This window comes from Balaenoptera ricei, chromosome 3 (assembly GCF_028023285.1).
Source record: "Balaenoptera ricei isolate mBalRic1 chromosome 3, mBalRic1.hap2, whole genome shotgun sequence".
NCBI lineage: Eukaryota > Metazoa > Chordata > Mammalia > Artiodactyla > Balaenopteridae > Balaenoptera > Balaenoptera ricei.
Window position 1 is genome coordinate 42463291 of NC_082641.1, and position 15245 is coordinate 42478535.

The 15245-nt window shown below is 43.3% G+C and overlaps 1 protein-coding gene across 2 annotated transcripts in view; it reads left to right on the plus strand.

The window, feature by feature from the left end:
- SNX18 (sorting nexin 18) overlaps nucleotides 1-15245 on the plus strand; it is a 282915-nt gene that overhangs the window by 31840 nt on the left and 235830 nt on the right. The window contains exon 2 of one of the 2 annotated variants that reach the window (XM_059916376.1): nucleotides 222-1681. The exons of the other annotated variant lie outside the window; for it this stretch is intronic. Within the exon in view, the coding sequence (XP_059772359.1) occupies nucleotides 222-280 (59 nt within the window). The 3' untranslated portion in view covers nucleotides 281-1681. Of the gene's footprint in view, nucleotides 1-221; nucleotides 1682-15245 lie in introns of those variants that run through there. 2 annotated transcript variants of the gene reach the window in all.

The window sequence follows — 15245 nt, forward strand, 5'->3', positions numbered from 1 at the left end:
GTCTTCCTCCCTGCCCTGTGAAACCTTCCACAGTGCTCTAATCCCTGTGTCTGGTGCCTTCTCTGCACCCCTGTCACTTCTGTGATGACATTTAGCAACTAAGCACGCATGGATCCTGGGCTGAGATGGATTTCTTTTTCCTACCACTTAGATTTCAAGTGTGTACTCTGCTCTAGCTATGGTACTATAACTGGCCATTATGTATATTATTTTATCTACAGAACTCACTTACAAAACCATTTTACAAACAAGGAAACTGAGGCTTCCAGACATTCCGTGATGGTCGCAACAGCCAACAAGAGGCAGAGTTGGGATTTGAACCCAGGTCAACTGACCCCACAGCTCGGGTTGCTCCTATTTGAGAACAGAGGCGCAAGTGCTTGAGCCGAGGAGGAGGTGGCGGTGATATTCCCCCCGAGGACCAGCCCTGTCCCCCATCCTCACCACCCCGGGACTCGGCAGTGATCGAGGCCTGGGCAGTAAGTGCATTAGGACTGTGCTTGGAGAACAGAGGACCTCTGGGACTCGCCAGGTTTGTGAATCACACTAAACTGCATCTTATGAAAGAAAGGAAATGCCAAAACTCTGCGTTCGCACCACCAGCACAAGCGGTGGGCCTTCTTGTGAGGGCTGTTTTCCACAAAGACAGCCCTGTGTTCTGGATCCAGGAGAACAGAGGTGTCGGCCGCAGGAGGACCGGCTCTGCTCAGCCGCGGGCCTGCTTCCGCACAGCCCGCCCAATTCGAATCAGCACCTGGGCAGCAGGACCCACGGTCGCACGTCACTCCCTACCCAGCCCTTTGTGATCAGCCATCGTTTTGACTGTCAGATCCACATATGCCAGGCTGCGGCTGTGTGTTCTCCCTACACACAACTGGCAGAGTTTGAAAGGCACAAGCTGAGCTCCAGGAACCAAGAGGAAAGCTAGCCTCCGAGTGGGTGGCCAAGGGGGGGGGTCTCACAGGTCAAGACCAGGAACTCACCATCATGGAAGCTGTTGGGAGTCTGAAGCCCTAAATAAGATGAAAAAGTCACCAGTTGCCATGCTGGTTCTTTCACTCCTTCAATACGAAAACTTTGAATGGAACCGGACCACATGCCTTCTGACCAGCGCGTCCTCTCTCCTTTACTCTGTGGGAAACCAAATCATCATCAAAAGGTTGCTGTGAAAAAGGTAGTTACCCCAACATCAACACACCTTTGAGTCGCTTACCTTCGAAAACTTGATGAAGCCATTGGTACAATAGAGATATCCTAGATGCTTATTCATTTGTTTGAACAAATACTTACTGAATGCCTATTTTCCAGGCATTGTTCTAGGCACTGGGAATACAGCAGTTAACAAAAACCAACCCAAATCCCTGCCCTCATGAATTTACATTCTAGTGGGGGAGACATAATAATCAAATGTATTAGTGAAGTATAGGATATTTAGATGATTATAAGTGGCATGGAGAAAAATAAAGTGGGGTGGGGAATGAGTAGTGAGAGGTGGGAGAATTTGTTATTTTAAATATGGTTGGTCAGGACAGGCCTCCCAACCTGAAGTAAAGACCTGAAGGACTTGAGAGCCCTGTGGATACGCAGGGGAAGAACATTCCAGAGCATCAACAGCAAGTGCAAAGGCCCCGAGGCCCGGGCACAACCAGCGTGTTTGAAGCACAGCAGGAAGGCAGTGTGGGATGGGAGTGGGGAGTCAGGGGTAGGGGTAGAGGTGGTGCAGGACTGAGTAGGAGGAGAAGAAGCCCAGAGGTGGGACTCCAGGTCATAGAAAGCTACAGGCTGTTGGGAGGACTTTGGCTTTTACTCTGAGTGAGATGGGAGCCAATGAAGGGTTTGAGGGGAAAAGAGCACGATCCGCCTCATGTTTCGACACGGTAACTTAGCTGCTCGCTGGGACCAGCAAAGGCAGAAGCAGAGAGGCCAGTTAGGAGGCTTTGTGATAATCCAGACACAGTGGGGGCCACACTAAAATGGAGGCAGCGGAGGCTGAGGACAGTTGGGTTGAGTCCCCTGACCAGGGCGCCATGTCCCCAGTACGGAGCTTAGCAAGCCTAGGAACAGTGCCTTCCTTGTTTCCTGTGCCCCCATATGGCTGATGACCACCCCTTCTGACTAGATAACTGCTTACTCTATAATGTCACCGTCTGTCTTGCTCTGATTTCAGGACCATTCATTCGCCTTAGCATGGCTCTTCTATTAAGCATTGATTTTGTAACTCAGCTCTCAGAGAACACTCTTATTTAAGTCCCTAGGGGCCCCTCCATCACTGTCCCCAGGTATAAGAGCCTGACTAGAGGTCTGACACAGAAAATTGACTTCCATAGTTCTGGGTGCATGCATCTGTATTACAGCAGTAGATTGGCTATCCTGGTCGCGGCCTGAGAATCTTGTCTCTCTCTTGGTACAGTGATATCTGCCTGGTCACCATGGTGGTTACCTCTGACCAGTGCTGGTGTCTCCAACATAGGGGTTGTGGACCCAGCGCTTGCCTCTCCATCCACCCTGGGGACCTCCTAACTGCCTGGTCAGGAGGCTGTCACGTGATATTTGCAAACTGAATTGACAAACTTTAACAGACTGTTCACAATTCTTTTGGATTCCTTCCCACTATGCAACTGTGTGCAAACACTAGATGCATTGCCCTTCATGGTTGGGCCTTCACCATGCTCTGTGCTCTGCCCGCTGGGTGCCCAGGGTGCCCCTGCAGTACCACTGTCTGTCCTTGGTGAGCCTTTTTACTGAAGCTTCCTTTGGCTCCCTTTTGTTCCTTTGTCATTTGTTTTCGTTTTTTACTAGTGTTTGTCTTTTAATAAATATCTGTAAATGAGTTGATAAAACTTTAAGGGATTCCTGTCTCAGTCTCTCCTACTTTTTTACGGTATTTTTTGACCCTGGTTTTACCTTATCATCACTTGAGGAACTTTAAAAAGTGTTAAGATGCCTGGACCCCACTCTAGACCAAATGAATCAGAATCTAGAGAGTGGGGCACAGGCTTCAGCCTGTTTTAAAAGCTCCCCAGATGATTTTGATGCACAACTTGGCTTTCTTTCTTCCAGTCAACATAAACAGGGCCTGGCACCGGCAGGCTGTTGCAGCTTCTCATTCACCAAGGCACTCAAAGTTTCCCTCTACATGAGGTCTTACAGAGTCATAACCAGGGAAGGGATTGAAAGAAGAAAACGTTCATTATATAAATTCAAATCTCTGTTCCAGTCCCAGAACACATGCTCTGTCCTGAACTTGGAATGAATAAGTAATTTTATTTCATTGTATTTTGTATGTGTTAAAAGGAACGATCTGTTAAATATAAATCATTAAAATATACCACAAAATGGTTTTCCTTTTTTTTTTTGAGTTTTATTTATTATTTAATTTTTGCTGTGTTGGGTCTTCGTTTCTGTGCGAGGGCTTTCTCTAGTTGCGGCAAGCAGGGGCCACTCTTCATTGCGGTGCGCGGGCCTCTCACTATTGTGGCCTCTCTTGTTGCGGAGCACAGGCTCCAGACGCGCAGGCTCAGTAGCTGTGGCCCACGGGCCCAGCCGCTCCGCGGCATGTGGGATCTTCCCAGACCAGGGCTCGAGCCCGTGTCCCCTGCGTTGGCAGGCAGATTCTCAACCACTGCACCACCAGGGAAGCCCCTTTTTTTAATGCATCAGGGCTTTAAAGAACCAGAAGTGGCTCCAGCCTACCTGGGGCCGAGGGGCTTCGGCCTGGAGGGAAGAGTACAGGGCAGGGACTTCCAGGAACCAGGTCTTCCTTTTCTGTCCCTGAGACTCTGATCCCTTCATTCTCTCCTGAAAGGAAGATGTTATGGTTCTATTATGAAGGTGGGGAAACTGAGGTTCAGGGAATGTAAAAAAGCTAATTATGTAAAAGTCCTTGTGTAGGGTTTTAAAGTTTTCTGGTTTTTTCAGATGCTACCCCACCCACACACCCACATTGGACATCATACCGACTAGCCTTGTGTAAGCTGTTTCCTCCCCTGGGACGGCCTTCCAAGTCTTCTTTGTCTGGCTGAATCCCGCTCCTCCTCTGAGACTGGGTTCAGGCATTTCCTCCTGGCAGCTGTCCTGTCCCGCCTTCCCACCCTGACTTCCCGCATGAGAAGCTGCCTGTGCGAGGTACCCATGCTTTCCTCTGCTTTGCCATGTCTTGCACTTGGTATACTTCTCTTGCTTCTTCCTTCTCTAGTCAGTGAGCTTCTTTTCTCTATATTTTCCAATGTTTAGCACAGTGCTTGGCATATTTACAGGTTGATGGTGAGAAGGAAATAAGACTGGGTGACCCCAAAGTACTATAATCTCAGTGTTGTGTTCTATTTGCTATGCATGTATAATTTATTGACTGGAATCTCTTTGCTATATTTTCCCTCCCTTCTATTTTAAACTGATAGGCAAGGCCTCACGAAAGCAGAAAGAGAGGTTATCTCCCACAGCTCTCTCTTTGATGAAAGCCTAAAATCTTCAACATCCGTGGTAATGATGCAATATTTTGTCAGGCTTTTATTAATGGGTGTTTAGGTTGTTTACAATTTGGGTGGGGGGGATAGTCACAAATGATGCTGCAGTGAGCTTCTTTAGTCATTGCATTAGTTTCCTATTGTTGCTGTAACAAATTATCACAAACTTGGTGGCTTGAAACATAAATATATTACCTTACAGTTCTGGAGATCAGAAACCCAAAACAGATTTCATTGAGCTAAAATTAAGGTATCAGCAGGGCTGCATTTTTCTATGGAGACTCTAGGGGAGAATCCTTTTTCTTGCCTTTTCCAGCTTCTAAAAGTTGCTTCCTTCCTTGGCTCCTGGCTCCCTTCCGTCTTCAAAACCAGCAAATGTTGATTGAGTCTTTCCCACACCAGCATCGAATCACTCCTACACTGACTCTGCTGCTGCCACTCATCCACATTTAAATGACCTTTGGGATTTCATTGGGCCTGTCTGGTATCATCCAGGAGCATCTTATATTAAGATCAGCTGATTAGCAACCTTCATCCCATGTGCAGCCTTTATCACCTCCCGCCATGAACATGAGATATTCACAGGTACTCAGGTTCTGGGGATTAAATTGTAGGTATCTCTGGGTGACCATTGTTTACCTTACTACAGCTACATATCTTTGAACATTTGTATGACTGTCTTTGTGGAATAAATGAACTAGAAATGAACTTGCAGGGCTGGGGGAGCAGGGTGGGGGGAGAATGCACAAAAATTTTTAATTGCCCTCTTAAAGGTTTAGATTTCCCCTAGCACGCCCCTATTTCCCTCACCCTAACCAGTACTGAGTTTTGTTTTGTTTTTTTTTTGGCTGTGCCATGTGGCTTGTGATATCTTAGTTCCCCAACCAGGGATTGAACCTGGGCTCTTGGTAGTGAAAGCCTGGAGTCCTAACCACTGGACCACCAGGGAATTCCCAAAGCCTGAATGTTTTAATATTTTAAATATTTGCCAATCCTACTGTTAAAAATCAATTAGTACTCCAGAATTTGAAAACTGAGCAAATCTGGCATGTGCATTGACATTAAGAAGCTGATGGGGAGTTCCCTGGTGGCACAGTGGTTAAGAATCCGCCTGCCAATGCAGGAGACACGGGTTTGAGCCCTGGTCCGGGAAGATCCCACATGCCACGGAGTAACAAAGCCTGTGTGCCACAACTACTGAGCCTGCGCTCTAGAGCCCGTGAGCCACAAGTACTGAGACCATATGCCACAACTACTGAAGCCCGTGCACCTAGAGCCCGTGCTCTGCAACAAGAGAAACCACTGCAGTGAGAAGCCTGTGCACTGCAACGAACAGTAGCCCCCGCTCGCCGCAACTAGAGAAAGCCCGTGCACAGCAACGAAGACCCAGCACAGCCAAAAAATTTAAAAAATTGTTTTAAATGAAAAGAAGCTGATGGAACACAAAAGTGTTTGTGATCCAAAAGTTGATTGAGTTTGCATTTCAAAGGACTAATGCAAGTGTTTTTCATCTACTTCATCTTTGAAACTGTGTTTTGCTTAGGTTAATATTTAAATAATTTTGCATTCTCTAAGTACCATCAGTCAATGAGTAAAGATGTGGCACAGAATCAATGGGAAGGGAAATACCCTATGATGGACATTTTCTTGCTAGTAATTCATAAAATAGGATCTGAAACCATTGGTTTATTAATTTATTAATGAGTCCATTAGTATTTAATATACTCTTAATGCATGCCAGGTACTACCTGACTTCCAAGAATTTCCAAAACCGTATAAAGGATAAGACACAAGTGCCAGTACATGGTAGGCGATTTGAGAATTGACTGTACTTGTGTAAAATTCATCCATTGCAATTTATATGATTTAACATTATAATAGATCACCTTTATTTTGGAAAACTTTATGATTTTACCTAAATAGTTAGATATTCAGGCAATATATCAATATAACATGCAGTTGCCAAAACTTTTGTTTCTTAAAAATTTGTTATCTCAAAAAATAATCTAAAAAATTGGTTTTCTGATATAAGCCAGTCACAAAAAGACAAATTCCACTTATAGGAGGTACCGAGAGTAGTCAGATTCATAGAGACAGAAAGTAGAATGGTGGTTGCTGGGCTGGGGAGAGGGGGAAATGGGACTTGTTTAATGGTTATAGAGTTTCAGTTTTGCTAGATGAATAGAGTTATGGAGAACAGCTGTAGAACAAGGGGAAGGTACTAAATACCACTAAACTGTACACTCAAATATTACTGAGACAGTACATTTTATGTTGTGTGTGTTTTACCACAATTTAAAAAAATCTAAAAAATGGTTATCTACTAAGCAGTCATAGGAGAAAGTTACTGCAAACATTTATTGAGTGCCAACTCTGTTGGGCACTTCCATGCATCACCTTGTTTAATCCTCCCAACAACCCTCTGTGGTAGGTATTAATTGATCTATTTTGTAGGTGAAAAGACTAAGTAACTTGCCCAAAGTCACACAAACTGGAATTTGAGCCAGATTTATCTTTCTCCTGCGCCCTCATGCCCAATAATTAAAGATGCGTGAGTGAGATGAAAGTGTTTTGCACTGTGAACACCATCTCAAATATTCTCTAAGGTAGACATGCCCATATTAAAAGTGACACAAGGACACAATTACTTAACTGGAATATAAAATTCCTAGAAACATTCACTGGCTTCCCCAGCTGAGGTTTATCTTACTAAACAATTAGGATTTTAATTCCCTTCCTTTCTTCCCTCCTTCCCTCTTTTCATTCTTTTTTTCTTTCAATATTAATGTCTACATCACGGTCACACAGAGCAGTACAACCTATGTTGAGGTAACTTATCATTAAAGCTGCCCCTGCCTGTACCATTCTTTCATTCAGAGAGGGCTGGGAAAGATCTGTAAGGGACAAAGGGCTTGCCCTGCCCATTCCTCCTCTAATGTGGGCCCTGGATGATATCACATAAAAAGTCATTTCCTGCTTGGTCCTTATCTCTAATGCTGACTAAATTATTAGCCTTACTTCCTTTACTTGTGTGTAATGGAATTTAGGAATAAAAGTAAAATCACTTCCTATTGGAGTTTATACTTAGGCCCCTTAAAGTTCATGTACTTGGATGCTTTTTTTGTCTCTGGGGACCATGAGATTGTTTGATGTAGAAAAAGAACAAGCCATTAAACATGTCATGCTGAAATTCAGTGAGAATCGTGGATTACTTACTCATGTTCTAGTGAATGTCTTTCGGACCCACAAACTTGCTGAAGATTGGGAAGGAGTAAAACCTGACTCATACAGCCATGGAGGTTTTAAAATTAATTAAAAAGGATGGCTGTCGTTATAAACTAAAGCACCCCATGTGGCTCTGAGACAGGCTGGGACCTGGGCCCCTTTGCTGCAGGGCTGCAATACTTGCACATGGACACACCTCTCCTCGGGCAACAAAATACAAAGAAACTGTATGGGACTAAAAATAACTGCATGCATGTGCAGTTAGGGCAAATTCTGGACAAAAGATACAAAAGACCAAAAAACCCAACTGCCACTTTTGAAGCAAAAACAGGGTGCTGGGAGCAAAAGCAGGGTACTGCGCATGCCCCCGGCACTCAACGCCACCAGAGGGGTGGGCAAAACACCTAAGTCACCCCTCCGGCCTGACCGCTGGACACACCTCTACCCTCACCCCATGTAAGGAACAAGCTTGCCGCCTCTCAGGGAGCGAGCAAGCAAGCAAGGGAATCTGTTGTTTGTTCTTGTTCCTCCCTGCGGTAGCAGGGGCCCCAGTAAAGCCTTGCCTGAATTTCTTGTCTGGCCTCTAGTTAATTTCTATTGATTGCGGAAGGCCAAGAACCCTGGTCGGTATCAGCTCTTTGATGGTGTCCTGTGCAGCCTGCGGCAATGAAAAGAGCTCTGGACTTACATTCTCATTTTGGCAAGAGAATCTGGAGCTGCCTATCCCAAAGGGAGGCCGTGGCACCGAGTGACAAATCTCTATATGAGGCCTTCCCTGGTGGCGCAGTGGTTAAGAATCTGCCTGCCAATGTAGGGGACACGGGTTCGAGCCCTGGTCTGGGAAGATCCCACATACCGTGGAGCAACAAGGCCCGTGAGCCATAATTACTGAGCCTGAGCGTCTGGAGCCTGTGCCCCGCAACAAGAGAGGCCACAACAGTGAGAGGCCCGCGCACCGCGATGAAGAGTGGCCCCCGCTCGCTGCAACTGGAGAAAGCCCTAGCACAGAAACGAAGACCCAACACAGCCAAAAATAAATAAATTAATTAATTAAAAAAAAAATCTCTATGCGAAAGTGTAAACCATCAAGCATATTCCTTCAGGGTCCCTGTCCCATAAGGAGGGATAGTGGTGCCCGAATTTGTGTTCTTCATTAGGAGACCAGGCTGGTTATTGAGTAGCAACTACCAAGAGGGTGGCCTCTAAGAAGTTTACACTTAATCAGTTATAAATGTCCATATTTAGATGGCTCTATGATCAAGCGTCAAACTAGTAAATCAACCTTCACTGAAAACCGATCATCTCCTTTACCCCCTTTGATTATCAGAAATTTTCCCTTTGTCCCCCAGAACTTATTCATTCATTGTGAAATGCTGAAATAGGGTGCTTTTAATGCAACAAATGGAGAGTGACATTTGTTGGATAGAATTAATGGCCTTGAGAATGAAAATACTCAGGGTCTTCTGACTCTTAGCTTTTAAATAGACCTTGTGTGTCTTTATTATTCCCCTTATCAACAGGAAGCAGATATACAAAGGACAGAACCTGATACAAGGCAACAAGTTTTAAAATTTATATTTTTTTTCATCAGACCATGATTATTTGGGGAAGCTTAACATCCAGCTTGGATTTTTCTGAAGTGAGGTTTTTGTTTTTCTGATGATAAAATTAATACCTGATAAGTAATACTTGATAAGTATTATAAAAACAATTGCTCCCATTTATTGAGCAGTTTTCCTTTACGGCTGAAGCTCCCTGCTAAGTGCTTGGCAACAATGAGCTCATTCCATCCTGACGGCCCCGTGGGGTAGGCACTAATATTACTCCATTTACTGACAAAGGTGCTCAGGCACCATGAGTGAGGTAACTGGCCAGAGGGATTTAAATCCAGGTCATCTAACTCCAGAACCTGTGTTCTTAATGATAATAGAGTCTCTGGTGTTTCTTTCTGGCTTGTCTTCTAAAAATATTATAAAGGCAGAAAAATTTTGCGTTAGATTTAAATATTCTTTATACCATTTGAGTAGAGTGTAGTGGTCATGAGAAAGGGAGCTATAAGAAAAGGGACCATCTCCTCTCCCCTGTCTTTTTAAAAAATATATATTTATTTATTTATTTATTTTAGTCTGTGTCGGGTCTTAGTTGTGGCATGTGGGATCTTTTGTTGCGGTGCGTGGGCTCCTCTCTAGTTGTACCACGTGGGCCTAGTTGCCCCGTGGCATGTGGGATCTCAGTTCCCCCACCAGCGATTGAACTCATGTCTCCTGCATTGGAAGGCAGATTCTTAACCCCTGGACCACCAGGGAAGTCCCTCCCCTGCCTTTTGGATGCACGATCTCAGGCTAGGACTCCACCTGATGCTCCCCCTTTGTAATCCATGTCAAAGTAGCTCTAACCCTAGCAGGGCTGGTTTGACCTTTTAGGAGACCCCTTGAGAGCCCATTTCTACAGTTTCCCCCATGATTTTGTATGGGTCTGATTCTTTATATTTCCCTTTCTGTTTGAAATAGCTTGAATAATTTCTTTTTTCTGGAGCTGAACCCTGGACTTATGTGACATATCTATTATATGCATATATAATTTTTATAATTGAAACCAGATACAGGTTTACAAATTGCTTTTTTCAACTTAATGTTTTCTCATAACTTTTAACAAATTTTACAATTAAGTGTTTACTAGTTGTATGATATTCCTTCATATAAATGTAGCGTCATTTATCTTCTATTACTTTATTAATGGACATTTAGATTCTTTTCAGATTTTTACTCTTATAAACGAGTACTTTTTTTGACATAGTGCATTAGTTTTCTATTGCTGGTGTAACAGATTGCTATAGACCTGATGGCTTAACACAACAAAACTTACCTTGAAGTTTGGGAAGCCAGAAGTACAAAATGACCCTCACTGGGCTGAATTCTAGGTGTTGGCAGGACTGCATTCATGCTGGAGGTTCTAAAGGGAGGATCTATTTCCTTGCCTTTTCCAGCTTCTTGAGGCTGCCCACATTCCTTGGCTCCTGGACCCTTCCATCTTCAAAGACAACAATGGCTGGTTGAATCCTTCTCACACTGCATCACTCTGACACTGACTCTCCTGTCCCCTTTTTTCACTTATAAGACCCTAGTGATTACACTGGGTCTACCTAGGTAATCTATGATAATCTCTCTGTCTCAAAGTCATCTGATCAGCAACCTCAGTTCCACCTGCAGCCTGACTCCTCCCTGCCATGTAACATAACATATTCACAGGTTCTAGGAACTAGGATGTGCGGGGACCGTTTGGGAGAAGCATGATTCTGCCTACCACATGCAGTAATTCTGCTTTGAAGAGTCCATCCAGCAGAAGGAAGCAGAGATGCAGATAAAGGAAAATTTGAAAGCTTCTGACATGTCGAATATAATTGTACCAACTTATATCCCATTTACAAATTAAAAACATTCCCATCTCATTCTCACCACAGTATTGCTAGCACGGAGTATTACTGTTCCTCAATGTCTTTCCAACATTGGAGATTAATAAATACAACACCCGCATGTGATAGAAAATTCAAACGGTACAAAAGAGTACACAGTGCAAAGTAAGTCTCCTGCTTACCTGTATCCTCCAGAGGCAACCACTGATGCCAGTTTTTTATATATCATTGTAGAGATGTTCTGTACATTTATAAGCACATGTGTAGATGTGTCCGTCCTTTTTACATAAATGGTAGTATACTATGCACGTTCTTCTGATCTCCTCATAGGTTTTTGAAATAGGATTGGTGTGGGTAAATAAATATACTATCTCTGATCTAGAAGTTCTATATGTTCTAAAATAGCCACAATTAAGATTTGTTTTATTTTAGTGAATGATGGACCATATAGAGACCCTCTCGTTTTTTACTTACAAGCATGAGTGCATTAGGATTCCATTTTTTGTAGGTGCAAAGGCATATTGAAAGAAGTTCAATCTCTAAAGAGATATGCAACTCCATTATTAGATCTTAATGTTGTGTTTACACTATGAAAATGGATGGTGTGTTCTGTAATAAGAAAACAGTAGCTGTTTCAAGCTCAGAGAAACTTACAGCAATATATCAAAATGTGAAATAAAGCAGATTTTTCTACTATGAACTCATATTTTTATAAAGAATTATACTGTCACCACATCTAATAATCTCTTTCTGAAACTCTCTGTAGCATTCCCCAACTGTGGTTTGGAAGATAACAGTTGTTATGGAAAAAAAATCTATTATCAAAGAAATTCAACCCAGCTTCCTTATATTCAAATAATAATCAGTTATAAAACATAGAGAAGGGCTTCCCTGGTGGCGCAGTGGTTGAGAATCTGCCTGCTAATGCAGAGGACACGGGTTCGAGCCCAGGTCTGGGAAGATCCCACATGCCGCGGAGCAACTGGGCCCGTGAGCCACAACTACTGAGCCTGCGCGTCTGGAGCCTGTGCTCCGCAACAAGAGAGGCCGTGATAGTGAGAGGCCCGCGCACTGCGATGAAGAGTGGCCCCCGCTTGCCACAACTAGAGAAAGCCCTCACACAGAAACGAAGACCCAACACAGCCAAAAATAAATAATAAATAAATAAATTAAAAAGAAAATAGAGAAAAAATATAGCATTCACAATAGTAGCAAAAATTGAACACATAGGAAAAAACATTAAACACATAAAAATAAGCTATGAAGTTTTATGAGACTATTAAGGAGGGTGAATAAATGGAGAGATATAATTTTTTTTAAAGTATAGACTCTTAAAAATAATACAACTTTCCTCTGGTCTCTACATTTAATATAAACACAATCAAAACTCCAATAAATTTTTGAAGAAAATTATTAAAATGATGCTAAACTTTATCTGGTAATTAAAGTGTGCTATCCTAGAGAAGAAGAGTACAAAAGAAATTTCTTCGTCTTCTAGATATTGAGCCTTATTATAAAGTTACAATAATTATAATAGTATGATACGGAGACAGAACTAAACAGATCAATGGAACAGAATATGAAGTCTAGAAATGGACTTTAATTTTAAAGAAAACATGTAGATGCAAAAGAAGGTCCTCAAATCATTGCAGAAAAGATATCATTATTCATAAATAAATTGGGACCAATTTGCTTCCTGTTTGAAAAGAAAACAAATTATAATCCTTACAAAATTATAAATCCTTACGATCAGATTTATTTACAAAACATAAACCATAAACATTTACTGGAATGTTGTTATACCCTTGAGAAAAGAAATAATTTTGCTTCTCTAGTTTTCTTCTCTAGGATTTGACAAAACATTCCATTCCACCCCACACTCTTTCTTTAGATTTGTCAAACTTGTGCAAGTACAATCAAATTTTGCTGACTTGGGAACGAAGGTGACAGCCTTATTTAAGCAGAAGCATGGATTTTAGTGTGTGTGTGTGTGTGTATGGCAGGGAGAGTGGATGGTGTGCTTTGGTTCTCGGGAATTGTGTGTGAGGACAAAGGTCACTGGGAAATGAACTAGAGTGAGGTTTTTCTGGCCCAGGAAAGGTTGGGGAAGAGTAGAGTGTGAAGGATCCTGTCGGAGCTGTATGTACAGTGAAGGCCAATCAGAGGGAGACCTGAAACAGGCAGAGACTATCATATAAATTTTGAAGTAGGCAGGTTTAGGGCTTTCCCCAGCCCGAAACTGCCTTGGCTGGGAGTTGAGGATGTTTCATTTTGTTCTTATGAAAACATCAGGGCAATGTGATGAACAAAAGGAAAGGCAGGGAAGAACAAAAGGAAGGCGCTGGAAGGATGTGTTTTGCTTTGCACTGCATGTCCTACTCTCTTTATAGAAACCAGAGCCACTTAAGTAGTTCACTCTAAACCACCAGAGTATCTGCTAATAGGCAAGTGAGTACAGACAAGATCACAGATTTAGCAGAAGTGGCTATTGGCTGTAAACAGAGTGATGGCGCCCTGTAGGATACTCAGGAAGTATCCCATGCTGGCCCAGCCTCTCAGAGCACCTTGGCACCCACTTCTTGCCCGGTGTCTTGGGGCTCCCTCCACCTCTGTGGGGGCCGCTGGGTGCCAGTTATGCCTGGGATCTCTGCGTGGAATATTCTGTGGAAGTGGGGAGTTGCTGCTGGAAAGGAACGTTGGTCCTTGGGTTTGGGAACTTCTCCTGTGTGTAATGAGTGCCTTCCTCCCTAATGTACTATTTGCTTTTACAGTTTCCTTAGAAACCATGCATGTAATACTTAACTCACCCTTGGCTCCATCCTGACACATTTTTTGTGGAAGTCACAAGAACTGTTCTTTTTAATTGTGGCCTTTTGCTTCTCCCCGCATTCCCTCGGTCTCCAAAGTGTGACCATTCAAGAGCGCCAAGGCCTCATTTGTCAAGCCAAGATTTGTGTCTGTGCCCTTGGCAGGACTTGTTGTTAACCTTTAAATACTACATCTCTGAAGGAAATGGATGTGCTCTAGTGACACACTTTATGTTAGAGACTTTGTTGGCAGTGGTAGAAATACCATCAGCAGTACACAGGCCCAGTTCCGTGGCATGTGTGGGCAACCCCATGCCGAGCCATGGAGATGCATAAGCTGTGCCCTTGCCACATCACCTGGTCTCCATCGTCAGGCCCCCAGTGGACACTCCCACTTCTCTTGTTGTCCTTTCCACCTTCTCTCCACCCCAAACTTCTTCACAACCACTGCCCTACCCATTCCCAAAGGAGGGGGAGCTCTGGGTCTGAAGGAGGACAGTGCCCAAGAAAGTGCCCAGATCTCTTTTTTAGTTCCTGCTACTTCCATATAACCCAGCCCTGAAGAGACTAGACTTAGCCGTGGGAGTGCCAGGTGACTTAGCTAAAACGAGCTTTGGTTGCAAAATAATTTGGGTGTTGATTATGGTTATGGTACAGAGAGGCCTCAACCTTCATTACTTGTGGCTGGAAACACAACCCCCATATTTAAGTGGTACATTTTTTCTAAACAAAAAGTGTCATCTTTTTTCCTGATTGTCTGAGTAATATGAACTCATTGTAAAAAGAATTGAGAAAATACAGAAGGATGTAAAGAAGAAGGTATCCATCCCCACCCCTGCCCTCAAATAATCTTGGTTAACAGTTTGGGGTCAAATTTTCTAGGCTTTTCCTATGCATGCACATACATTCATACTTAAAAAAAAATGTGACTGTACCATTCATGATGTTTTGTAAACCAACTGATCTATTGCCACACAAAACCAACCTAAAACTTAGAGGTATAAAAGAGCAACCATTTTATTATAGCTCATGAATTCTCTAGGTGAGGAGTTTGGAGAGGACATAGCTGGGATATCTTGACTCTTCTCCATGAAGTCCAGGGCATCAGCTGGGAAAACTCAAATGGCTGGGGGTAACTGGAACATCTGGGGTCTGAAAATACCTAGAGGCTTCTTTCTTCGCTCACAGAGCTAGCACCTGGTTTGGGCTCAGTGAGATTTTGAACTCAGCTGCCATTGTTGACAAAAGTACCTGCATGTGACTTTTCCATGTGGCTTGAGCTTCCTCACAACATGGTAGATGCAGGGTAGTTGAAGCTAATGACTAATCTAATGATTG